The following is a 25,308-nucleotide window of genomic DNA, read 5'->3' as shown; positions in this document are numbered from 1 at the left end:
TATACCCTTTTTATGGTGTTAATTTTTCCTTGTACATGTACTCACTTTAGTATTTATAAAATAAACTACAACAATCCAAATTCATTTGTCATCGCTGTCTTTTTGTGGAAGTTAATAATAGTACAAACATTTATGCATATTTACCGAAATAACACAATTAGAACAATTTTTCTATCTCATAGGATGACACTTTTCCCACTCCAGCTAAACACTTGTTACACAAATTGTCACCCCATCTCTCATTCTTGTGATACAAGCTACAATGGGTCTCTGCCTCTTTCAGTCGTTTCCTAATTTTCCTGCCAGCATCTTCGAATAATTTTAAACGTTTATGAAATATGGCAGATGTAATGTCGTCGGACAGCTCTGAAAATCCTGGGACATTCTCTAGATTATCCGAAGAGGTCCGAGAGGCCATGTCTATTGACAGCTTATGAAGTTCTTCTAGATTATAATCAATGGACATTGTGAGAATCTCTAATATTTTATCACTAGAACAATTGTTTTGGAGTTGTAGAGTTAAGAATGAGACACAACGTTCACGAAGCGTTTTCACTTCGAACTCGTCCGCCATACGAAGCATTAGACTAACATTGTCATCTGAAATGCAAATATTCAATAATGTTAAGATTCAGTTATATATTATGGTTCACTCAGATTTGAATTCGGTTCACACATTTGTCAACGAAGAATACCATGGACATCAAATTAATTCCAGGCTTTTGACATCATAAAAACCGCTTTTTCAATAAAAATGGAACTTGTGAATTTACTTACATTGTCATTGGTCATTTGCAAATCATTTTGTTAAAAAACATTCTGATTGTACACACAAGTACTGTAAAGTAGATATTAAAAAGAGTCTTGAGTTTCTGATTGACAATATCTATGTAGTTTTTGGAGATCGACAAACTATCGGAATTCCCATGGGTTCCAATTGCGTCCTGTTATCAGGAGACCTAGTTTTGTATTCATGTGAAGCAGAATTTATTCAAAAACTTATACATGAGAAGAACAAAATATTTGCAGTGGCCTTCAACTCGATATTTACATGTAGATTATTATCAATTAACAACAGTTACTTCCATTCAGATGTCGACTCGATTTATACCGGTGAACTTGAAATAAAAGATACCACAGAGTCTGAAACATCTGTTTTATATTTGGATATTTTACTAGAAAAAGGCGTTAATGGTAACCTAACAACAAAACTTAATGATAAACGTGATGACTTCAATTTTTCTATTGTCAACTTCCCTTACTTATGTAGCAATATACCCTTGTCACCTGCATATGGGGTTATATCTCCCAGTTGTATCGATACAGAAAGGGCATGCTCCACGTACGAACAATTTTTTAAAACGAGACAAGCTATTGACAAACAAGTTGATAAAAGAGGGATATCAACAGTCTCGTTTGAAGTCATCATTTCGCAGGTTCTATGGTCGATATAATAATCGTGTCAGCAAATATAATCTATCATAAAGTTGAATGCTGACTGACGTTTTTCATACTAATTGTTATACCATTATTTAAATACTGAATTGTCTACGGATTTCTCCGTTTTCCCGATCATGACACTGATCACACGACGGGTGTGACCGGTCGACAGGGGATGCTTGCTCCTCCATGACAACTGATCCCACCTCTGATGTTTTATGAGGTCCCTGTTTGCTCTACTCCCGGTTTGTATTATTTCAATTGACTTTGAGCTTGATTACTGTTGGTTAGCTCCATATTTCATTATATTTATTGCCGTTTAAAAAAAATAATATCATCAAATATATAAATGTTAATGTTATTTATGTCTGGTGTTATTTGGCTAAAATTAAAGTAGATCCTAAGGTTCATCAACTCTCTAAGGGATATTACTAGTACTAAATGAATGACTATTATTCCTTTATTAAATTGTCAAGTTAAGGATACATAACACTTACAAAACTTTGAGATATATATATATATATATATATATATATATATATATATATATATATATATATATATATATATATATATATATATATATATATATATATATATATATATATATATGACTGATTTTGAATGGAAATGACATATATAAACAGAGGTATGATGAACCTTTAGAATATCTTTTATAACTATAGTGTAAATAGAAAATACGTGAATCAGAGATAGAAAAAAGCACAGGACTTTTCCATTATTGAATGGAGGTATATTATCATGTACTCCAACTTATCATGACATGTACTTTTAATTTACTCCAAATCAATTATTTTCTTGTTTCACACAATAAAAACGTTTAACTTAATATGTTTTTATTTGTTGTAAAAATATATTAACCAAGTAGATGATAATACGTCACGCTTGATGAATTTTACTAATATTTTTAAGAATCAACGCAATCAATCATGAGCCTTACTAGATTGCGTTGATTCTTCAACACTTCGCCTGGTCAATATTGATATTTTTCTGGTGAATATCAAATCATATTTACCGTCGAAAGAGTCCATAATTGTACGATATGAACCACGGGATAAGAACCTTAAGTTTATCAAACGCACCAAATCTTGCTTTTATAACAATTTCAGTTTTCGATAGAATTGATTTGCTTCTCAAATCAAATATGTGCTGCAAAGCCCACTTTGACAAGAGTATAACAATAAATTGATTATATCTTGGTATTAAAACTCGAATAATTTATCAATGTAGATGTATACAAAACGCTATTAAAAGAAAAGATAGCTGAACCGTTAAAAATACAGACAATTAACCAACGTAAAGATAATCACATGACAAAACATCTTATTTAAATGGTCTCTTTAACTACATGTAGTGTCAAAATACCAAAGTTGTTCTTGAGAATTCCATAGAGCTAGACAATGAGACTAAACAGAGCTTTTATTGGAGGTCCATATATAAATGCATTAAAAGATTAAAAGAGCCGAAGAAATAAACAGAGGTGTATTGACGTAATTCTCATACATTATGTTGAGTGCTATTACTGTTGACATTTCACATGAATGTTTAGAAGTCATTTCGAATTTACACTATAGACCCTGTAATTTAAAAGAAAAATGTTGACAAAATTATGAGAACCAAAGAAAACTATGAAGAACACTGACTGATTTTGCATATCCCAGAGCCCCCCCCCCCCCCCGATGTGGATATCTAAAGTAGACAAGATAACACATGCATTTTCCAAAAGTAAAAAATATATATATATATACCTGATATTGGTTTTAATTTGTCTGGATATATGCATTCTAGAAACTCCAAAATATCCGAGTATTTCTTTCCCGGTAGCGGTATTTCTATAATGGCTTGGTCTTTGGAACGTTTGTCAAAAATCTCTTTGAGAACAGGTGATACAATAGAGAGCAGGATGCGAGACACATAGAGCGATTTTCCCTCCACCGACAACCTCAGATCAGATGTGTCGTTGGCTTGTAAGAAAGTCCTGGGGGCGTGTTTCGACTTCTCCGTTAAGCATTGGATCCTTTCCCTAGGATCTTCTCCGAAGTCGGTTCCCCTAAACTTTGTCCCATATTCTTTCCAGCCATGATCTCTGTGGCATGTATCTGCGTCCAAATTCAGTATCTTCTGCTCCAAAAGTTCCCGGTTTTTATCTAGATAAAGTCTCCCCTCTTTGAATATTTCCTCCGTGGAATCGTGTCCTTCCTCCATTTCCTCTACCTTGTCTAGTGTTCAACATTTAAATTCTCCGGGAGGGAATCAGAGAGCCATGTAAATGGTTGTCAAAAATCTAGCGATCTCTTCAAAAAGACATCAGAATCTATTGAATATTTGTCAGGGGTGATTGGAATGTGGATGTTTTGTAAAGGGAAGACAGATTAGGACACACGATCAATTAGTCGGATCAGCTGGTATCGAAATATCTTTTAAAGATATCTTTAAAAGATCAACATTGCAATCGGCATTATGTGATATCTTTTAATACTAGTACCTACAATAAAATCTCCGTACAGCAATTCATACTTTGTTTTGCTTCTGTGAATATTTATTTCTTCTCAGGTTTCTAAATCATGAAACATGCATAATCATTCGTTTGTAATCAAACTTTAAATATAGTTTTCCTTCAGTAAAGAAGACAAGACCAGCTGGTAGTAATTAGAATCCGTGATATTCAGCGGTGTGTAAGTATCCGCAATAACACTGAGCTGAATGTATGTATCCGTGTTGACCAGCGGAGTGTAAGTATCCGTAATAACACTGAGCTGAGTGTAGGTATCCGTGTTGACCAGCGGAGTGTAAGTATCCGTAATAACACTGAGCTGAGTGTAGGTATCCGTGTTGACCAGCGGAGTGTAAGTATCCGTGATAATCACTGAGCTTAGTGTAGGTATCCGTATTGACCAGCGGAGTGTAAGTATCCGTAATATCACTGAGCTGAATGTAGGTATCCATGTTGACCAGCGGATTTTCTATAGATATTCCACAATAAAAAAGAGTAGATAACGAACGGTGATTGATCTCAAGATTCTTCAGTACAATACACATTTGTGAACAGAGCATAAAACTCGGACCCCTGGAAACTGTAGAGGTTCGATCAGGTGCCTAGGAGGAGTAAGCATCCCCTGTCTACCGGTCACACCTGCCGTGAGCCCTTTGTATTGATAAGGTAGATAAAGTAATTCGTAATCAATTTTTGTATAAAACAGTGGCCTAACAATTGGTATAAAACATGTCAGTCAAAATACAACCCAATGCAATGATAGGTTGTATTTGCAAACAAGAGCATTATAACTACAGTAGAAATTCATATTCGGAAAGCTGATGTAAATGAGGTTGTTGAAATCCCTGTAACATCAACTCATTTATTAGAAGCTGACTCGGTTTAGAATCTGATCGTACTCTGAGCATGTTCTCGCGTATCGAATAGTTGGCAGACATAAACGCTATTCGCAAATAATGGTGGAATATTACTACATAAATAAGGGAGGTTGACGATAGAAAAGCTGAAGGATTTATAGGATGCAATTTATTCAAATGCTTTGAGTCAGTGTTAGTTTCGTTGCATACCTACTGCTTGCATGTAATTTCTCTATAAGTATTATCATGTTGTAAATTTAAATTTACTAGGGGGAGGTAAATGCAAAATTTACAACATGATAACTCATGTTGTAAATTTTGCATTTACCTCCCCCTAGTAAATTCAAAATTTACAACATGATAGTATTATAGTATTAAGTATCGAAGTGGAATATTACTACATAAATAAGGAATGTTGACGATGGAAAAGCTGAAGCCATTTCATTTGTCATACAGTTTAGTTGTTACTTTGCCCTTAACGTCTATAGTCAGTAAAACATCCAAATATGAAACAGATGTGGCAGACTCTGTGGTGTCTTTTATTTCATGTTCACTGGGATATATGTGTCTATTGTTAATTGATAAATCGTCGTCGAGATGAATGTCGAGTTGAAGGTCACAGCAAGTGCTTTCTTCTCATGTAAAAGTTTTTGAATTACGCGTAATTCTGCTGTAAAGGCATATAAAAAAGGTCGGCTAATAAAGGAGCACAATTAGTGTCCTCAGAATTCCAACTGTCTCAAGACCTGGTCTCAAAACACTACATAGATGTTGTTAATGAGTAACTCTAGCATCCTTATAATATCAACCTGAAAGTACTTATAATGCATACGTGTAGAATCACAGTGATTTTTTTTTCTTACAAATAATTTTGTTGAGATCACAAGTTATGAATTTTTCCTAATTCCCGTTTTTATTGATGAAGCAGTTGTCTATGATATAAAAAATCAAGTGTTTGTTTATTTTTCGTGAGAAATATAGTATAAAATGTAGAAAAGTCATAGGCTATGTTTAATTTATCGTGAGGAATATTTGTATAAAGTGTAGAAAAGTCATACGTCTTATGTCATTATTTTTGAAAAAAAAATTGTGATTTTAAATTTATTAAAACTGAAGTTCTTCTGATTTTTTTTAGAATTCACATTTGATTAACACCACTTCTCAAATATGCTGTTGTACAATACGTTTACAACAGTCAATATGTTTGTAAGAATATTTTTGAAGTTAATCAAGTAAATAGAGGGTAGATCGAACTCACTTTCGCTGACTGGAATGTTAAAAGTTTTAAAGACTGAAATGTGGTTTTGAAGAATTTCATCCTTAGAACGTGAACTGGGAGTATAAGTTGGATTTCCAGATGTAAAGTTAAAATAAATTTAGTCTAAAATACAGTTGTAAGAATGAACCTTACAAACAAAGATGGTATTGTAGCAAGCCTTGTCTGCTGGAACCATTACATATTGTCCATGTAGTCTTTTGAATTCTTTTATCACTTTCGATCTAATGAACACGGAAGGATATATGGTTTGCATATTGCCTGTCAAAGATTCTTCAATATATTTCTAAAACACTTAATCCATTTTTCATGTTTTCATGTCTTTCCTTTCATATAACACCCCTCGTCTGGCATAATCCGAGACAGAAGTCATAATTGAAATGAGGTTTCTGTCGCCATTGGGAAAATCGGGGCTCCGTATGTGTGGCGACCTATACATTTTTAGTGAATATTAATTATTTAAAACTATATTTAGTGGAAATTAATGCACCCCCACCCTAATTTTGAACCCACAAAAGTGTTATTGTGGAATCACCTTTAATAATAACATCATTTGAAGCAAAAATGTCAAATGCGATTTCCATGTGTATGATTAACTGGTGTATATTTTTTTGGCATGATGGATTATAATTAAATTTCCCCTTTTCCCTACTTTCCATACATGGAATGCACTACATAAATATCTTACAAACGACATAGTCCAATAGTTTGGGAAGGGATCACTTGCTCTTGTTTCTGTAATAGTTTTTTAACTCATAGAATAATAGTAACATTATTATGATAATAATAAAATTATTAATACACTATGGGTTAAAAAAATTCATTACGGAAACGGGGGGGGGGGGGTCATAACCACTCTCCATTTCTCCTTCTTTTGCTTTCTGTCTTTTTTGTACAAGTCTTTCTTTCCTATGGCACTTTTTTTTTAATATTCAGCTGCAGGTGCGATTAATGATCTGTTGTACGAGTTACCTTCTGTATTCGTGCAAGTCGTCTCCCTTTCACCACTTGCGGATTAATATTTTAATAAACATGAATTGATATTTTCTTTCAAAATCTTTATTTAATCTATGTAAAAGGATGTAAGTGTACAAACAAAGTCCAGTTAATGGAAATTATATATATTATGTGATTTAAAAGTGATCATTGGAAATTTTTTTTTCGCGCAAGCAGATATAATCTTTGTGAAAAGAATATAAACAATATGGTTGACAACGCATGGGAAGAGCTTCAAGAGGAAAAAAAAAGTTTGTTTTGAATCGATGATTCAAAACATATAATGTTGTTTGAGTGAATTAATATTCAATATGTAGATAAACGTCCTTGAACACGCGATTAAATTGTTAATCCTGGAATTAACAAAATATGACGGAGCAAGAAAAGAGAGAGAGAGTGGATGACCTATCACCGAATCGTTCTATGGTTCGAGGGTCCTCAGCTAAATCCGATAATGCGGTTGATATAAACTTGGATCTAGATCCAGATCTAATGCTGGAGGTAGACATTCCCCTACACAACACTGACAGGACCCACACTACGCAGAGTTTTAGGACCTCTGCGAGGACAAAGTCGGGATCGAGGAAAGTGATGTCTGCTGGCAATGACAAAAAAAGTCAGACCGGTAGATCGTCAGTTTACATAAAGACAAGAGCGAGACCTATTAAACCACACGAGGTAATACACACTTTTCTCTTCAATATGCCTGTAACCCTTCATTTCATACTAGCTATTAAGTTAGATCATAAGTTAGATCTCAATAGGCAATTAACTAATTTTGGATCTTGGTGCAAGTACACATGCATCCTGGTACCATTCTGCTCATGAGAAATATGGCATATTGCTCTGAATTAAAGCAAAAAACACATAAAAGTGTTTAAATATTTTATTACATCATACAATCAAATGTGTGACTTGCAGAAGTCATGTTACTATGAATTGATCCTTTTATAACCCATATGCTACATTATAGGTTTTATATAAAGTCATTGTATTCTTAGTTCTTTTTGTACCTAATAACAATCAGAAACATAAATTAAAATGTGAATATTTATGTCTCTTAATAATTAAAAAATTTGGTAAAAGTTTCTTATACCTGTTATAATGAATATGAAAGGTGATCATAGGCTGAACATGAATAATATACAGTTAAGCCTTGTTATCTTGAACTTGATGGTACAAAGAAAAAACTTCAAGATATCCAAGAATTCGAGTTATTGAGGGTAAAATACTGTATGTGTACATAAATTGGCATATTCAAAATTTAGCGCAATCAAGGGGTATGTAGTTGTTGGCGTAATCATGAATTAGCGCTACACATGTCCGTGCCTTGTATTGTATTAGTAAATGATTTCTTGGTGGTATTCATGAATTAGCGCATTGTTGTCCGCGTCAAAGCCGCTAAAATATGAAGCCCGCTTTTTTAAGTACACATACAGTACTTGAAGAAGAAACAGTTGGAACTTCCAAATCACTTCGACATATCTATGGTATTCGAAATATCAGTGTTTGAGATACCGAAGTTCAACTGTATATATGTGAATAGGAATTGAGGTGGCACATACCTTTTTTTGAGGTGTATTTTATTTTTTTAATACAATAAATTACATGTACTAGTCAAGAAAGACCATACACTGTACAAAGGTTAAATATCATAATACTAGAGTTATACTTTTTTATTCAAGGTATCAAATAAGAAGGTCAGACATGCATTGAAATCAGATGTACATTTGTAAAACATTTGAAATAATCTATTGCTCATTTGTTTTACAATCCAAATTGTGTACATTCCAAATCACAATTGATAACATACCTTCATGGTCTAGCCAGGAAATTGAACAAAGAAAAGTACTCATTGATTTCCTTATTCATAAACATTGAAGAAGTGATGGAAAACCCTGTAAGAAAATATTTACATTCAGTTTTTGTGTTTAACTGGTTCTTTTCCTCCTTTTTTCTGGCTGGGCCTGTTTCCCCATTTGCTGGTAACCTGTTTCATTACGTATCAACATGTAGCAGTATTTGAATGTATCAACATGGACATCCTACAAAGCTAGAGGCTTTGGGGTCCACAAAACAATTATCCTTCTTTTTGTTTCCATCATCCTAAACATGAATGCATGCTCAACAATATATGTTATGAAATAAAAATGTTTTATGACAGAATAAATTCATGCATATTACAAAGTAGACTATTCCAAACAGAAATGAATGAGTGTTTCAATTTGGCTAATCAAATATGTCCTATTAATAAAAGAATTACAAAACAATTTTAGTGCTATAGCCATAAAGCAAATTTTTGCACCTGATTAGCATTACACATAATCTTAGATTGGGATAAAGAGCATTGCCTTACGATCATTAAATTAAAAAGCATTATTTAAAATTTGAAGTAGTTCTTTTATATTAATAATTAAAGATTTTTCAGTTAATATCAAGCTTCACACATTGAATGGTTTAATTAACAGTGCTAACTCATTACTTATTTCTTAATAATAATTACACTCCCTTTCTGTTAAACACTCTGTTAATTGCATTAATGTCAACTGCAAAGAAGTAAAATTAAAGTTTATTATTATCAGACATGGGTTTAACAAAAAATTCATCAGTGATAGATAATAATAAAGTCATCCCCCTCCCCAATTTTTTTCAACTTCTAAGATATTAAAATATTAAAAGATTTTACCTCAAGTTATAATTGTCCATTTTCCAGAGAGTATCTATGCCTTTTTGTAAACTAAACATTATCTAAAACAGCAGTAGGATTTGAGTTATAAAAAAGATCGATCATACCCACACTAAGATTATCAAATGCATTGAAACACTTCAGATGATCAGATACTCATTGACACTTCTTTAGTGCTTTTAAATGTTCTGTTTATGTCTCATGTTCACAACTGAAAATATGGCACTGCTCGGCACACATTCAAATATGTTTGCAGTTTGTATGTGATTTGAATACGTGTTTTAGCTATTTTAGAAGCACTATAAGACCTATGAATTTATGAATAATTCATAATGATATGAAGTTCAAAGCTAAGTATGGCACGCCAAATTCACAAAAATGAGCTAATCATAGTTTCACAGTTGATAAACTAGGTTTATCGACTGTAAACTATAGTTTACGGACCGTAAACTATAGTTAACGATGATAATCTATATTTCACATCTGTAAACTATAGTTCACACGATAATCTATGTTTCACAAGCGTAAACTATAATTAACACGGAAAACAATCATTTGCTACTGCAAAATATAGTTTATCTGATAAATATAGTTTCACGATTTGTAAACTATGATTTACATCTCTAAACTATACTTAACAAATGTAAATTATAGTTTAGGGTTTGTAAAGTATACTTTACAGACATACAAAGCACCAAATTCACAAAAATGCGATAAACATAGTTTTACATTTGAGAAACAGAGTTTTGGAACAGAATCTCTTATTTTGTATCGGAGATGCACAATTTTCTGTGAAACTAGATTTCACGACTCTAAACCATAGTTTACGATCAAAACTATAGTTAACAATTATAGTTTTTTTTGTAAATTATATATCGGCTAAGCCTAGTTACTGCATTATAAGATTTTGCTATACATGTAACGACAATTGTTGTTAAATATATATGCATGTATATTTCTTGTTGGCATTAAAAGTAAATGTTATATTATTTTAAAGCAAATCTAGTTGGAAATAAGAAGAAAAATGACAGGAAAATTATTGATGAAAATTTTATTTTTTTTTAATTTAAAAGAGAAAAATAGAGAGAAATGCATGTTAACGGTCTGTCTATCCTTGCCGTCTTTCCAACCTTAGAACTGTGCTGATCAAACAATAATGAACAAGAAACATATTGAAGCAAGCGTCAAATTGTTCCTTTTATGAGGCAACAAACTGAAATGCGTGATCTGTTATTAATAAAATACATGTATATCTTATATTATTCTGTAAATATAGACATAACACAGTGCATGTAACATTGCTGGCGCGGAATTTATTTTTCAACAACGGAATTTTCTTCATACATAAATAAAAGTGGCCTTTTACGGAACATTTATTTTAGTAAAACACAACAAATATTTGGGACTTCTCTCTCTCTCTCTCAAATTCAAAGGAGGACGTTGAAACCCCCACAACTCCATCTAGATCCGCCACTGCATTTCCTCTCTTTCAGTTTCTTTGTTTTGGTGATAAGATGTGGCGGGAAAATGCTTGGCACATTTGTAAAATGCGCTTCACCCTCCTCTGCTTGAGCAAAAATCTCGTAATATTCAAAAGAAATTAAAATTTTATCACATTTTTAAAACTTTCCTATAGGAAATGTATATATACACGACATTTTAAAACAAATACAATTAATCCTGTTTAAATAGAGAAAGTAATATTGATTATATATAACTCGGTCTTTGCTTTAGATAATGCTCAACACGTGTCCTTATATTCTCTGCACCAATCCCATTCCTTATTTTCTCCCTCATTTCACTCCTCCGAAAATAAATATTTTCTTGACTAATTTATTGAAAAACAAAGAAAAAGAATATATTGTAGGATTGTTGCGTTCGTTACAAATCGCTTTTTATTCAAAATAACACAAATCAATTATATAAATTTTACAAAATAAACAATGCAAGGGCTGGGCGGGCAGGGAAAGCCAAAGACACAAAACGACCTGCGATTCTTTGTAACGAACGTCGCATTAATCGAACAATACCTGGTAAATGCATTTATAGTGAGCGCTAAATCGCTCGTGCATGAAAAACCAGTATTCTTAAGATACGAAAATTCCATAAAAGTACCGAGGCTAAAAACGTAAAGAAATAAATTTCTCGCGATTGTTGCCGCGAAATTTTGAATTAAAAACTATCGTTAACAGGTGTTTAGATTCATAAACTATATTTAACAACTCTTAACTATAGTTTATGAGTGTGAATTATAGTTTATGACGATAAACTATGATTGGCAAATGTGAATCATAGTTTAGCTCTAAAAACTGTAGTTTACGATCGATAAGTATAGTTTACGTCTGTTAAATATTGTTTGTGAGTATAAATGACAGTTAACTATAGTTTACGACCGAAAACTCTAGTTAACGAATGTAAAACATATTTTATCTGATAAATATAGTTTCACGATTTGTGAAACTATGATTAACAACTCTTAACTATAGTTCACGATTGTAAATTATAGTTTACAGATGTGAATCTATGTTTATCAACAAAATCTATTGTTAACGTTTAATTACAGACAGATAAACTTACATTAGCATTCGTAAACTATAGTTAACAACCGTTAAATATAGTTTTACAGATGAAAACTATAGTTAACGAATCGTTAACTATAGTTCACGGTTTGTAAACTATAGCTTACAGTCGATAAACCTAGTTTATCAACTGTGAAACTATGTTTCGCTATTTTTTGTGAAATTGGCGTGCCATAGCTAAGTGCCTGAAAAGTTGATAACAGATAGTGTAATGATATAACCTTCATTTAATTTACCTGTTAAAAAAAGAAGAGAAAAGAGATGTGTAAAAGGAATTTTTTTTCATTATATTTCAACATTTTTTCAATAAAGTCATTCAACCAGTTAGACGGTAAAAATGTTTTACTATTGGTATAAATTCTTAACGGCTTGAATTTAATCTGTACTAAAGGTTTTGAAATATTTGTATTTTGCAGCCCGAGCCGTTTTTGAGTATTGATAACCTTTCACCAGACAAATTACAACAGCTGATGGCAGGTAAGATTCCGTCTGTAGTAGAATAGAAACATCAGGTCTAATTAATTTATCACTAACACTAATGTTTCTAAATTGGAATATATAAAAATAGTAATGAAAACAATAGTCTACGAGTGACACAAAATTTGAAGTAGATCTCTTGCATATGTGAACTGCATTTAAGTACACAGTAAAATTTAGTGTTTAGGGGCATTTGTCAAAGACTGAAAGTGTACATACTATTTCTTTTCACATATTTTGTTGAACTTTCTGATATTGCTATTTTTGCTCCCTTGGGTGACATGAAATGTAAATGTGTAGTTAAATTATTGTCCACGTGCTTGCAATCTAATTAAATCTTAGATCTGGGCCGTGTACACGAGTGTTTACAGTGCGGGTCTAAGAAGCCTGATTAAAAATTTGATTAGATTGAGGTGCTCATGCAGACACTTGTTGTTGCAAAATGATGCTCTTTGCATATTAGGAAATAAAAAAGGCTAGTATAGAAGTCAATTAAGCTTATGTTTTGAACTCAGAATAGATCTAAACAGTTTTTGTCATTTGTCATACTGAATTTTATCTAATGGTGTGGATGTGAATGTGTGTAGTTGGGTGATTTACCTAAGTTCAATCAATAAAGAATTTATAAATGTACAGACTTTAAATCCTTTTAACGTGTTGGGATCCAAATCTCTTTGTCTCTCTGACACCTTTACTGTTAAGTTATCATCAAGATTCAATAAACAATGCCACTTTAAATTATCCCATTGAACTTTAGATGGGCATTATTCAGGTATTTTTGGCAATCTTTGGTAAGCATGGGTTTTCTGTGATAAATATGGAAGATAGGTCTGTTTTGGAGAGGAGTTTACCCAACCCCTTCGTTTTCCACCGCTGGCACACAACCTTCCCAGTGGTGGCAAGCTCTTGGTATGGGAGAAAGGGACAAAAACTGTCAGGTTAGGCTAATTACCAAAAACAGTCAGGTTAGGCTAATTACCACAAAATGTCTGTGATTTCTGTTAATGTTACCACATTGCCAAAAAAAGAGTTTCATCCAGGTAAGTATACATGCGGGTTACTTAATTATTGAAATTTTGTCTTGTTTTGCATTATTACTTAACTCTGTAGTTACCAAGACATTAAATATGCAGTTAGTTTACATGAAATGATTATATGTATTTGCTATAAAAATTCAGAGGCTAGAAAACCTATAAAAAATTATAATGCTGTTATAACTGGCTATAAACATATTGTGCATTATGTTGTAGAACGGGAGGCTAACTGTTCGTCTAAGAATGGATCCCATAAAGACAAAAGATCCAAGACTCCAGTTATATCAACCAATCAGAATTTTCCTTTTTGGGCAACAGCAAAATCTCCGTACAGCTCCCCTGTTCCTCCTAGGTTTGCATTTGTTACAAATTAATATAATTCATGCAATATTGCTAACTAAAATCAATTAAGATGGAAATTTCATTTTTTAACCACAGGTATTGCCAATGCTTTCAGAGTGACATGCTCTTTTGTCATAGCTAACTTAATTCAATTAACTCTTAAACAATAGCTAGAGATGACGTATATTAAAATCCCAGGTGATAATTTTTAAGGTTTTGATCTCCATGATTAAGCATTTAAATCAACACAAAGAGTATACTGTTATAAGGTAAAGCAACTGTAGCAAGCTAGTTCAAGGCCTTTAATCAAATCACCGGGAATGCTTTAAAATGTAACATACCAGGGGCTTTTGAAAAGTTCTGAATATATTTTGGTAAAATGTAAAGCGTTTAACATTATGTTTGTGGCATTAGGTACATTAATATTTTCCTGATCTTTGAAATGATATCAAAAACATTAACTTCTGTTTGATGCATTTCAATTCCTGCACATACAATTGCAGAAAAATATCTCGAAAAACAATTGGCGCTAATAACAAGCGGAGTTCACAGTGGTAAGTTGGAGTAGTGTACACCTGGAAACTCTTGTCTGTGTAGAACTGCTCATGACACAATATGGGAAGGCATGTCTAAAACACATTTCCTAATGTGATAAAATTGCACAGTTACACATTTGCATGAACACAAAGCATTGAGATGGTCTGATACATAATTTAAATCAATATACTGTAAATGTATTACATTTGGCTGTGTATTCTTTTTGGCAGAAAGCAACTTCCGCCAATTTAAGTACAATGCTAAATGTCTTAAACATATACACATAAATAAGAATTAAGAAATGCTCTAAATCAAATCTACACTAACTTGTTCAAAATCAATTTCTGCCAAATATCGTACATGCTAAGTGTAATGCATTTACAGTATTTTACATTGTATGTCACACATAATTTATTCAGTAATTATGAGCCAATAACCTTGAAGAATAAAAATTGTCTAACACTGGAAGAAAAAGATTATATAATGATTATTATATCAAATGCAATAGATTGATCTTCCCTCTAAGCCTTAACATAACTCATTTTGCTAACATTTAATGACACGATCTCTATGAGTAAAGTGTTGCAGGAAATTTCACCTTTGATGTGTGGTGTATATGAATTTCAGATTAGATTTCAAGAAATTTGCAGTGGAAATCTTACAGTTAAATGTTTTTTACCCTTATATGACTATGCAAACAGTGGTTAGAATTTTACTTAATTTCCTTCTTTTTAGAATAGATAGAATTCTTATAGAATAGCATTACATGTATTTGCATGTGCAGTGATAGTAGAGAAATAATATCTTCAGGTATATAGTAATACTGTATAGTTGTTCAGAAATCACAATATCACACAACACACAGAACATACATGTATATAACATAGGCATATATAACATATGCCTGCAAGTGTTAGCATGTTGTAAGTACTGGTACCAAGATATGCAATATTTCTACTTTAAAACTCTGCAAATATTTCAACATTCAGGCTTGTCATGGATATTTGTTTGCTTAGCTTTATAAACAGCATGTTTTGCACTTCTATATAGGAGCTCCTCCCGCTGTGGTGCCAGAACACCCTCCTCCATGATTTTCCTCTCACCAAATCCAACCTCAAGAGCAAACCAGCATGTCAAGTCACCATTCAAGCATGCCATAACACAGAAAAGGGATTTTGATGACAGTTCTACATTCAGTGTAATTATTCATCCTCATGAAAATGTGTTGCTGAAAATACAAGCATGATGAATTGTTATAGAGAAAGCTAAAATATGGCTGAAAGCATTCGAGAATGAGAGTTGCTGAAATATCAGTTTATGTAAGGTTTAAAAAATGTTTTCAATGTTGCTCTTTGTTGTAGGATAGATCAAGTGTTAGAACCCCTGCCGCTGAGCTGAAGGAACGGACAGCAGTAGCCACCTATTGTGTGGGAAGGGTATTATCTAAGGAGAGGGATAAACCAGAACAGAAGAAAGTCCAGGGAAAGTTGCTTAAGGGAAAGTGAGTATATCTGGAGGGGGAGACCGAGCATTCCAAAATGAGGATATTTGGGAGAAACTGAATGTTCCAGAGAGAATGTATATGGAAACTGAACATTTCAAAGTTAGGAATATCTGTATGGGATGGGGAGGGGGAAATAAACATTCCAAATTTAGGAATATCTGCATGGGATGGGGAGGGGGGACTAACATTCCAAATTTAGGAATATCTGTTTGGGATGGAAAGGGGGGACTAACATTCCAAGTTTAGGAATATCTGTATGGGATGGGGAGGGGGGACTAAACATCCCAAAGGGAGGATATCTGGGTCATTGAATGTACCAAATTTTAAGTATATTTGGGACACTAAATTCTCCATTGATCATTAGAAAAATGTTGTTTAGCCAAATTTTCAGCACAGTAAAATTTGATCAGGCTAGTTTAATGTAGGAAAGTACTCAGCCAGTTTGCTGGAATTTTATATTTTCTTGTTCTTTACTATGTATGTATTTATGCTGCAAAGTACAAGGGCTAGTCGAATCTAATTTGAGAAATTATTCCTGCTAGTTATTGGCCTGAATAGTCTAGTAATGGAAAGTCTTTTAGTGCACATTGATACTAATGAAATACTAATTTGCATTTACTTTTATTATTTAGCTATAATAATTTATTTACGGTATTTGAATACCTGTTGATTAACAGTGTATATTTTATCTTTCTTCCACATGGCATTAACTGTTACTGGTATATGCCTAAAATCATCAGAATCATTCCATTTCCTTAATTTCTAATGTTATTCAGTGAAATATATTATCTACAGTGTATTAATATTTAAATGTAATTCGTGTATGTAATAACTAAAATTAACCTTTATGAAACCACCTTTGACCAGAATTACTTCCCCTCCTGATTTTCAGATCCATCTATCCTATTGGTGAATACATATGGTAAAGAAGCACATTGCTGTGATTTATTTTGTTCTGTTTTGCACAGATTTCAAATTTCACATGGGAAAAGCATTGTATGTCAACATGCTCAAATATTGCAACCTTCATATTATAAATTAGCAATTTATTTACAGCTTACAATGAGGGTTTGTCCCTGTGTTTATCCACTGTTTATGTGCAAAATGCAACAGTAAATGTAGTCAATTTCTGGTTGTGGTCTTTATGCACCTGTTACAAGGTCTACATGTCTACATGTTGTACCGATAAAGGTAACCACTATTGGTCTTTACAGTGGTGAGAGTGAGGTGTACAGATTTACGTAGCAGGATTAATCTACTCAAGGCCAATAAATATAATTCAAGTGTGGTTAATGTTATAATCACTGATAATCCCAGAGAGGTTTATGAAGGAAGGCTACAAAAATTAAATGGTTAGATTTCAATTTTAATCTTCTTAAAGTTCTGTACATGATCATGAAGACACAGGAGTAGTTAATTAGATATTGATTTAAAAGTCCTCATAAGCATGGACATTTTATGAAAATATTTAATTGGATCTTCAAAACTGAACAGTACAGGTACATGCAAGAACTAGACTCATTAACAGTATCTTTTGATATATTTGAAATATTTATTTAAAAAGATTTTTTTTCCCTGAGATTAACAAACTACAGTTTAACTACATGTAATTTATGAAATGACATCAAAGAAAATTCTGTTGGACAATTGACCTTTTTTTCAAAATTCACACAATACAATGGTTTGGAATGATGAACACAACGCATATCAAAAGAGTTTCATATTTATAGTTTTGTGTTTTGTTTTGTATTTTAGGCTGAAACCTTTAAAACCTGTTAATATAGAAGGGCCATCTGTTAAAAACTGCAGAGGAATTCTGTCAGGTTTGTCAAATTTCTCATGGCATTTCTTTTTGAAAACTTTTGAAACATTGAATCAACTATAGATATAATTATTAACTAAATATGTACAAATGTAATTTTTTCTCCTTGAATTTTATCATGCTTTGGAATAAATGTATCTAAGGGAAGATACATGGTTTAGTATTCTAGTATTTCAAAGATTTACTTTGATCACATCTCAGAAACAAGAAGTTACGCAGCTCCACCTAACCGTACGCTGACTCGTAGAAGGGAATTAATCCAGAGAATTCCCAATGTTCACGAATTCCTGTATGACAGACCTCGTACCGTAGAGTCCATTCACAGAACATCAGCAGCCTCTAGTATTGATGAGAATCGAGAACTCAAAGATGATGAGGAAACCCCTCCAGACACCAGCAGGTTAGTGCAGTTTAAGGAGGACACTTGGTGTTTTACTTAATTGTAGTATGAGTTCATGTGTGTATAACTTTTCATTTTAATTTTGTGAGGTAGACTGTCACCTGTGGAGTCAGATGTCAATATGCCAGCAGCCCCACCAGCTTCCATGGCAACAACTTACAAAGTGGTGGATGGAATGCGTAAGTTTATTTGTCCTCTAAAGCAAACTGCACTCATGAATTCATACGTCCATGTACAGAGTATGTCTAGACCTTATGTTGTAAAAGTAATCTTCCTTAAATTATCTACATATATATAGGCCTTTTCCAATCACAATAAACTCTATTTTTAAGAATAAATTAAATTCAAATTTCAGAGAGATTTATTGAATTGATCTATTGATATTTGTTATAGTTCAGCCAACACCAACCCCAAGAAACCTGACAGAGCTGCAGTCAACAAGTACAAGAGAAAACTTCTTGAAGAAAGGAGATTCTAGTTCTAACTTCAATGACAATGCCTCCCGACGACTGGAGCCAGACAACACACTGTTGACGACATTTGAGGAACCAGAGAGACCAGAAACCCCGGGGGATAAATCTAAAAATGTCCGCTTTTCTGATGGTGTCCATCCAGAGAAAGCTGTCAAAGACAACACACAGGATGAGAATATTATGGAAGTGGAGGTCACTGTTAAAAGCCAAGACAGAAAAGAAAAAGAAGAGAAAGGAAAGAAAACATGTAAAACAAGTGATTTAGATGATATGAAAAAGAAGGACAATGATGAGGACCCTAATGGACAAGGAGGTGAAGGGTCAAAGCAAAATTCTAGTGAGAAGGGAACCAGCAAAGTGAGTGGTACCAGTGAAGGCAAGAGTGAGAAAAGAAATGATGAGAACAAAGAGAATTATGGGAAACAAAATAATGTTGATCCTCATACAGAAAAATCTACAGAAGAGGAATTAAAAATAGAGACAACACAGCTCTTAGCAACATGTAGTGAACAGCCAAAGAAATCTGGTGCTAGCACACCTTACACATTACTATCTAGTCAAGAAAGTTCAACCCCAAGTGTGCTGAACATACAAACTGTGATTCATGGAGGAAGCATTCATCATCTTGTGGGTCCAGAGAGTCCACATCGCAGTCGGTCTCCAAGTCCTTCCAGAAGTCCAGTTCGAAGTCCGGCCCGGAGTCAGACTTCATGCTTTGTCAAGTCTAAAACAGATAAAACCAACAAGCTTATTCGACCTTCTTCAGCTAACCAGCAAACTCGAAAGTCGAGGAAGGTGTCAAAAGAATCTCATAGTTCTACAGAAACACTTACAGCAAGGAAATCTAAAGTGTATTTTGAAGGAGAGAAGCCCCCAAGACAGTCTGTGTTTGTGGAAATTGAGGGGAAAAATGGAGTTTCTGTGGACTTAAAGGAGGAAAGAACCTTAACTTTTGAGGAGATTGAGGCAGAACTGAATTCTTTGAAAGAGGACATTGAGGAGAGGAGAAAATTTGAAAATATGGGCAGGATTTCTATAGATGACAACAGTGATGATCAAAGTCATGTGGATGAAGTCAACATGGATTTGATATGTCTACCCACTGAAAATGAACATGAAAGTGTACATGAAGACATGAGTGATTATTCCACCTTATTGGATGTGTATCGCATAAAGTGCATGGAAGTTAGTGAAAACTGTGGTATCATAAGTGAAGCCTTAACTTCTGCAAGAAAACCAGTATCAAGACCTAGAAGTGGTGGAGCATGGAGAGAAAGAAGGGAACACAGAAATACGGAGAGCAGAAGGAACAGTTTTCATTTTGAAAGAAACAGTAGCAGAAGCAATGATCTATCTTCATTGGAAGATAATTGTTTGAAACACACAATTTCTGACATTTCTATCGCAGACAGTGGATACAGCAGGGCTTCAAGTGATGTTACTCAGAAGGGAGAGAACTCTGTTCCTCGACTGAACCTTCAGGTGGAGGAGAACAGTGATATAGGACAGGTCGAAACTGAGAGGACAGAGGATAAAACTCTGCTAGAGCTGGTGTGTGATGAACTGCCTGATGTACAACAGGTAATAATCTACATGGGAAAATGTGAAGTTTTTGTTATTAGATACTCCATACTATTTGAAGGTCAAGCTGATGTGTTAAGAGTTAAGGTTAAATCTCAGCTAGGAAATTTGCCACCATAGAACGTGTTGTAATCTGTCATCTTCTATTTTGCAGACCTACGGAAATTTTCCAGAGAAGAAGAAGCAGTAAGTGTTGTATAGCCATAGAAATCAATCTTGTTACTGAGAAATAAGCTACAGATCACAAATACAAAGTTTGACTCTTTTTACAGGAATGAAACAGCTGACTTAGAAGTCATTGCTAATCCTAAAGAAATTCAGAAGTCAAAGTATGTATTCATTTAATAAGATTTCAAGACAAGGTTTCATTACTTTTTTACGTATCTTGAACTCAGCATATCCTTGTCATTTTCCTCCATCAACAGTAAAAATATATTTCAGAATCAAGAAGAAAGAAAATCCCCAACAAGGTGCCCCATTTGCTCCCCTGTGCTTCACTGTCAATGCCCGTCCCCCAGAGGGATATATCTACTACTTTGCTTATGGTGCAGATATGAATCCCTCAAGGTATTGAATATAATATATTAATATAAGTTCATATTATAACTGTAAAGAGAACTTTGTATTACTTAGAATTAAGATGTCATTTTATTTCAGAATCTCTACATACATACAGAGGAATGTTAAAAACAGATTTTGGGGATTGCTGTTTGGTTTTAATTTAGTCTTCAACAAAAAAGGTAAATATTTTAAATGTATGTATTTTATGTAGCTTTTTATGCCCCCATAATTGGTGATTCAGGGGAATATAATTTTTGGTGATTGTCTATTTGTCCTTATTAACTAATCTCCACCACAACTTTTGAATGCTTAGTGCTATGGTTTTTATAATTCATGTGCATTCTTTGTGACAAGACCTTTCTGTTGATACCAACATTATGATTCTAATTCATGACCTTGACTTTGGAGTTTGACCTACTTTTGAAAAACTTTAACTGGCCATAACTTTTGCACATTTGGTGCTATGGCTTTCATGGATGCTAGAGGGCCAGGGGAGGCCTGTTGATATTGGGGTAAAATCAAAAGAATATCATTTGAACTTTGAGTCTGTTACTTCCACATAGATGCAAAGTGGCCAGATGAGGCCTTTTGAATATAGTATCCCAAAGTAAATGTTCACAATGTGATAAACACAATATGCATAGTACTATTTAACCTTATATAGCTTCAATAGATTACCATGTGCTGTTTTCAACTTGATAGAGATGGTTTTGGCAAGAGAAAAAAGTCAATTATAAATGAGAAAGGTGGTGAATATTGATTATTATGTCATGAACACCTATCAGTTTTGTATATGAAAATTTTGTTTTGGGGTGAAAGCTGATTGCAAGGGGATGCTTTGGTTTTGAGTCACTGTTGTTAATATTGTATTATTTAGTTTCATGTAGACACTTAAAGACACATACAAGGTAAATAAAGAAATATGGGGTTCTTGAAAATACAGTATGCATATTGGACTCAGCTTAGGCCTCTTACGCTGAGGCTGATATTCATATTTTCAAGGACCCTATATATTTCTGTATTATCCCTCAAATTTATCTTGTCAGTGATTTTACAACTAATTTTACTCTGGCTAAGCAAAACAATCCATTCTGTAGTGCTTGTTGTCTGGTGCTAATGTGACATCAGTTTTAAGGCTCTTTGTAAAGTCACATGAAAACGTACTGGTAATATTAAATTCATATCTGGTCAGCAGGTTCAATGGAGGGAGTATATAGATCCGTTGTCTGGCCAGTAGGTCACGTAGATGAGGGACATGAGCAATAGCATGTTAGTTGGCAGCATGCATGGTTTTGTACAGTATTATTTCAAGTTTTATTCATCATATTTTTATGCTTTAAGATAGTATTATAACTAATTGTCCAACGTTAAACTTTCTTTTTTAAGGATCTGATATAGAAGCTGGTGCTTTTGCCAATATTGAGTTCAATCCATTCTGCTCAACGGAAGGGTGTATTTATCAAATAACTCCTCAGGAACTAGAACTTCTGGACAAATTCGTTGGCTATCCTAAGGTACAGTGCAGACACATATTATTTTCATATCAGTTACTTGCTAGCTTTGTTAGCTATTGTGTGATGAAAAGGAAGCTGACGAGATATTTCATAAAAGCTTTAACTTCTCTTTAAAAATTATGCATGCAGTGACAATTTCTTTTATTATACTTCTGTTAAAATGTTTCCTATATAAAGTTAAGAAGGTAAAATAACTATCTTTATAGTCTTAAAATTTCCACACATAGCAAAGCTATACCCCGGGGTATAGTTTTTGCTATCAACCCCTCGGAAAATTTTCATGCAATTTTTGCCGTCAATTTTGATTTCCTGTAATCAATCTATAGACTTATGATGTCATCCTGACTTCAGTAGCATTGTGACGTCATCAGGATTTCAGCTCATTCTAGCAATGTTATCTCATTCCAAATACTTGTTCAAAACGTTTATAATTATTTTTTTTTCATGTTTTTACTATCGAACTGTAGTATCAGGTAAATCCAACCCTCAGAAATTATGATATACATCAGTATAATAAAACGCTTATCCACTAGCTGTGACTGGGATAGCTCTTTCATCAAACCCTTGACAGGAACTATTCCCCTCGGGCAAGCCCTCGGGGAATAGTTCCTGTCGCGGGTTTGATAAAAGAGCTATCCCACTCACAGCCAGTGGATAAGTGTATAGTATCTCGTAGCATTATGAACACCTGATGTTACCTGTGTGGATGATGAACTCTACAGACACAGACAAGCTTGGGGTGGCCCAGTATTGTGTACCAGCTGTCATGTATATTGCTCAGCAGGAGTGGATAGCCAAAGGTAAGCCACAAAAAAAGTACATAAAAATTACAAGTTTTGATAAGTTGATATAAATACTGGATTAGTTATTGAATTAAAACCCTCAGTGATAACAGCTAATTTTATTTCAAACAGATGAGGAGAAATTGAGCTGTGATTATGCCCTGACCCAATGCATCAAGAGCTCAGACCTTGTGACACCAAACTACAGGGAATTCTTAGTGAACAAAGCTGGACCAATAGAAATCCAGATCTAAATTTAGAACCCAGTGAAACTGGGTGTAGGATTAGTGATTTGATTGTCACTGAGTATGCTTCTCAGAAATCTTTAGTATTAGGTCAGTAGATTGCTTTGTATCCGAGACTTCTTGACTTACTAAGACATGAAATATCCATAACACGAGTTGATCATCATCAGTGATACAGGACATGTGAAGTGATGGATTGAGTCATTGGAAAACATAGTTTGGTGGAAACTGAGAACTGTGCTAATGAAGTGAAATATTGACAGCAAAATAGAGGGATAATGTAATGGAGAACTGGAGGAGAGATCTGATACTTAGCTTTGTCTTTCTTACAATTGACCTTAATTGCAAAAACTTTTACAGGAGCTTATGTGATAAAAGAGTACTATTTACCCTTTTTATAGAATTGTGTGCATTAATTATGCTTCCCTGGAATATACTTTTGCTGACTGAAAGTACTTTTTCTTGTATGCAGGGACATAACTAATGACACAGCTTTATATCTTGGCTTGCTAACATTGTTATATAGAACAAAAACACAATTAATGTTAAAACACATATGATAAAATCTGTGATTGAGTCTTCATATACTAAGTTTTATTTATTTATACTTATTCCAGTATTAACATTGAGGCAGGGAAGGGTGCAGCATTAAAACTGATAGAAGTGCTGCCTTGGTATTATCTTGTTTTCTGCAGTTTGTAATTTTATTCTTAACCGTTATTCATACCTCATATCGTTGTGTTTATTGTTATGTTACATGTTTTGCATGTACTAATGTTTTGTTTATTTTTTGATTTAAACTCTGAATTAGACATGCTGCTAGTTAGTGATAAAAGATAGTGTAGTCTAAGCCCAAGTTGCTTTTTAAGATATTATAGAAACAGGATATTCATTTGTTTTATTTTAATAAAAGTTTGATAAGAAGTTTTTTTTTACTTTACACACAATAAAGCTGTCAGAATAAAATCATTCTGTGGTCACAGTTAAACCGTATAGGAGGTTTTCTTGATGGCTGTAAAATTTGGCGTTTGCTTGGCTAAAGGTATGCCAATAATTTTGGCGTAATTTATTTTCACAGACACATGCAGGGTTCCAACTCTTTGCAAAATAACACCAAGAAGAACACTGAATATTTTAGCGATTAAAATTTTAGTGGACTACTACCAAAACACCAAAATTAGCACCCCGCTAAATTAACCCGCTACACGGTATAAAATAGAGCTGCATATAGAAATGTGTCAATCATACGTCATGTACATTATGTACTGTGGCTCAATTGATCTGAAGTCTAGAATAAAAAACAGTTTGAGAAAGAGCAAGGTTCTAAAGGGCTGTATTTGGCCCCATAAAATTATGCAGAATCAAAATTGGTTAACTTTACTGAACAACGTTACTAAAACATCAACTGAACCCATCATAACTGACTTCGTGTTACATATGGATTGTAACATCAAATTTTGATTGATCTTGAAAATTTCTTGCAAAATAACCCAAGTTTTCAAGCTGTTCTTCAAATTTATGAATTCAGCACAACCTCCAATCTAAAAATTACAAAGTGTATATTGATGAGATTGTTACTTGTTATTCTACATGTCTTATTTTTTGGATCAAGAGCTGTACCTGAAATTTGAACTATATATCTATGATGTACTTACACCAGTTTTCTGTAAAATTCAAAAACAATAAA

The 25,308-nt window shown here is 33.5% G+C and overlaps 2 protein-coding genes across 3 annotated transcripts; one reads left to right on the top strand and one right to left on the bottom strand.

Moving 5' to 3' along the window:
• Positions 1–20: 20 nt before the first annotated feature.
• On the bottom strand, positions 21–3,841 carry LOC133173154 (uncharacterized). The gene is made up of 2 exons (XM_061308095.1): positions 3,210–3,841; positions 21–600 (listed from the first exon to the last, which is right to left on the bottom strand). Exons 1-2 carry the CDS (start codon positions 3,664–3,666, stop codon positions 158–160), a joined length of 900 nt encoding a protein of 299 aa, XP_061164079.1. The 5' UTR covers positions 3,667–3,841; the 3' UTR covers positions 21–157.
• Positions 3,842–7,396: 3,555 nt separating this feature from the next.
• Positions 7,397–24,545, top strand: LOC133173191 (uncharacterized). Of its 2 annotated transcripts, XM_061308144.1 has the most exons (16): positions 7,397–7,762; positions 12,766–12,826; positions 14,077–14,212; positions 15,790–15,937; positions 16,101–16,240; positions 17,999–18,066; positions 18,267–18,465; positions 18,559–18,644; positions 18,859–20,519; positions 20,674–20,705; positions 20,792–20,848; positions 20,961–21,086; positions 21,177–21,259; positions 22,467–22,594; positions 23,271–23,394; positions 23,509–24,545. In XM_061308144.1, the coding sequence occupies exons 1-16, from the start codon at positions 7,454–7,456 to the stop codon at positions 23,628–23,630; spliced, it is 3,480 nt and encodes a 1,159-aa protein (XP_061164128.1). In that variant the 5' UTR covers positions 7,397–7,453; the 3' UTR covers positions 23,631–24,545. The 2 variants fall into 2 exon arrangements, with proteins under 2 accessions (XP_061164128.1, XP_061164129.1); XM_061308145.1 differs by lacking the exons at positions 7,397–7,762; positions 12,766–12,826 and adding an exon at positions 13,427–13,764.
• The last annotated feature ends 763 nt before the right edge of the window (positions 24,546–25,308 follow it).

This window comes from Saccostrea echinata, unplaced genomic scaffold (genome assembly GCF_033153115.1).
Source record: "Saccostrea echinata isolate AGI-Se365-2 ecotype Australia unplaced genomic scaffold, CSIRO_AGI_Sech_v1 ptg000056l, whole genome shotgun sequence".
NCBI lineage: Eukaryota > Metazoa > Mollusca > Bivalvia > Ostreida > Ostreidae > Saccostrea > Saccostrea echinata.
This window is presented reverse-complemented; position numbering and strand designations above follow the sequence as displayed.

Bases quoted from the DNA above. Each gene is read 5' to 3' on its own strand.
- LOC133173154 (XM_061308095.1), bottom strand. From the start codon at position 3,666: ATGGAGGAAGGACACGATTCCACGGAGGAAATATTCAAAGAGGGGAGA. The intron at 601-3,209 runs GTATATATATAT...TTTGCATTTCAG, and splicing joins CAAATTAAAACCAATATCAG to ATGACAATGTTAGTCTAATG.
- LOC133173191 (XM_061308144.1), top strand. From the start codon at position 7,454: ATGACGGAGCAAGAAAAGAGAGAGAGAGTGGATGACCTATCACCGAAT. The intron at 21,087-21,176 runs GTATTGAATATA...ATTTTATTTCAG, and splicing joins GCAGATATGAATCCCTCAAG to AATCTCTACATACATACAGA. The intron at 23,395-23,508 runs GTAAGCCACAAA...TATTTCAAACAG, and splicing joins GCAGGAGTGGATAGCCAAAG to ATGAGGAGAAATTGAGCTGT.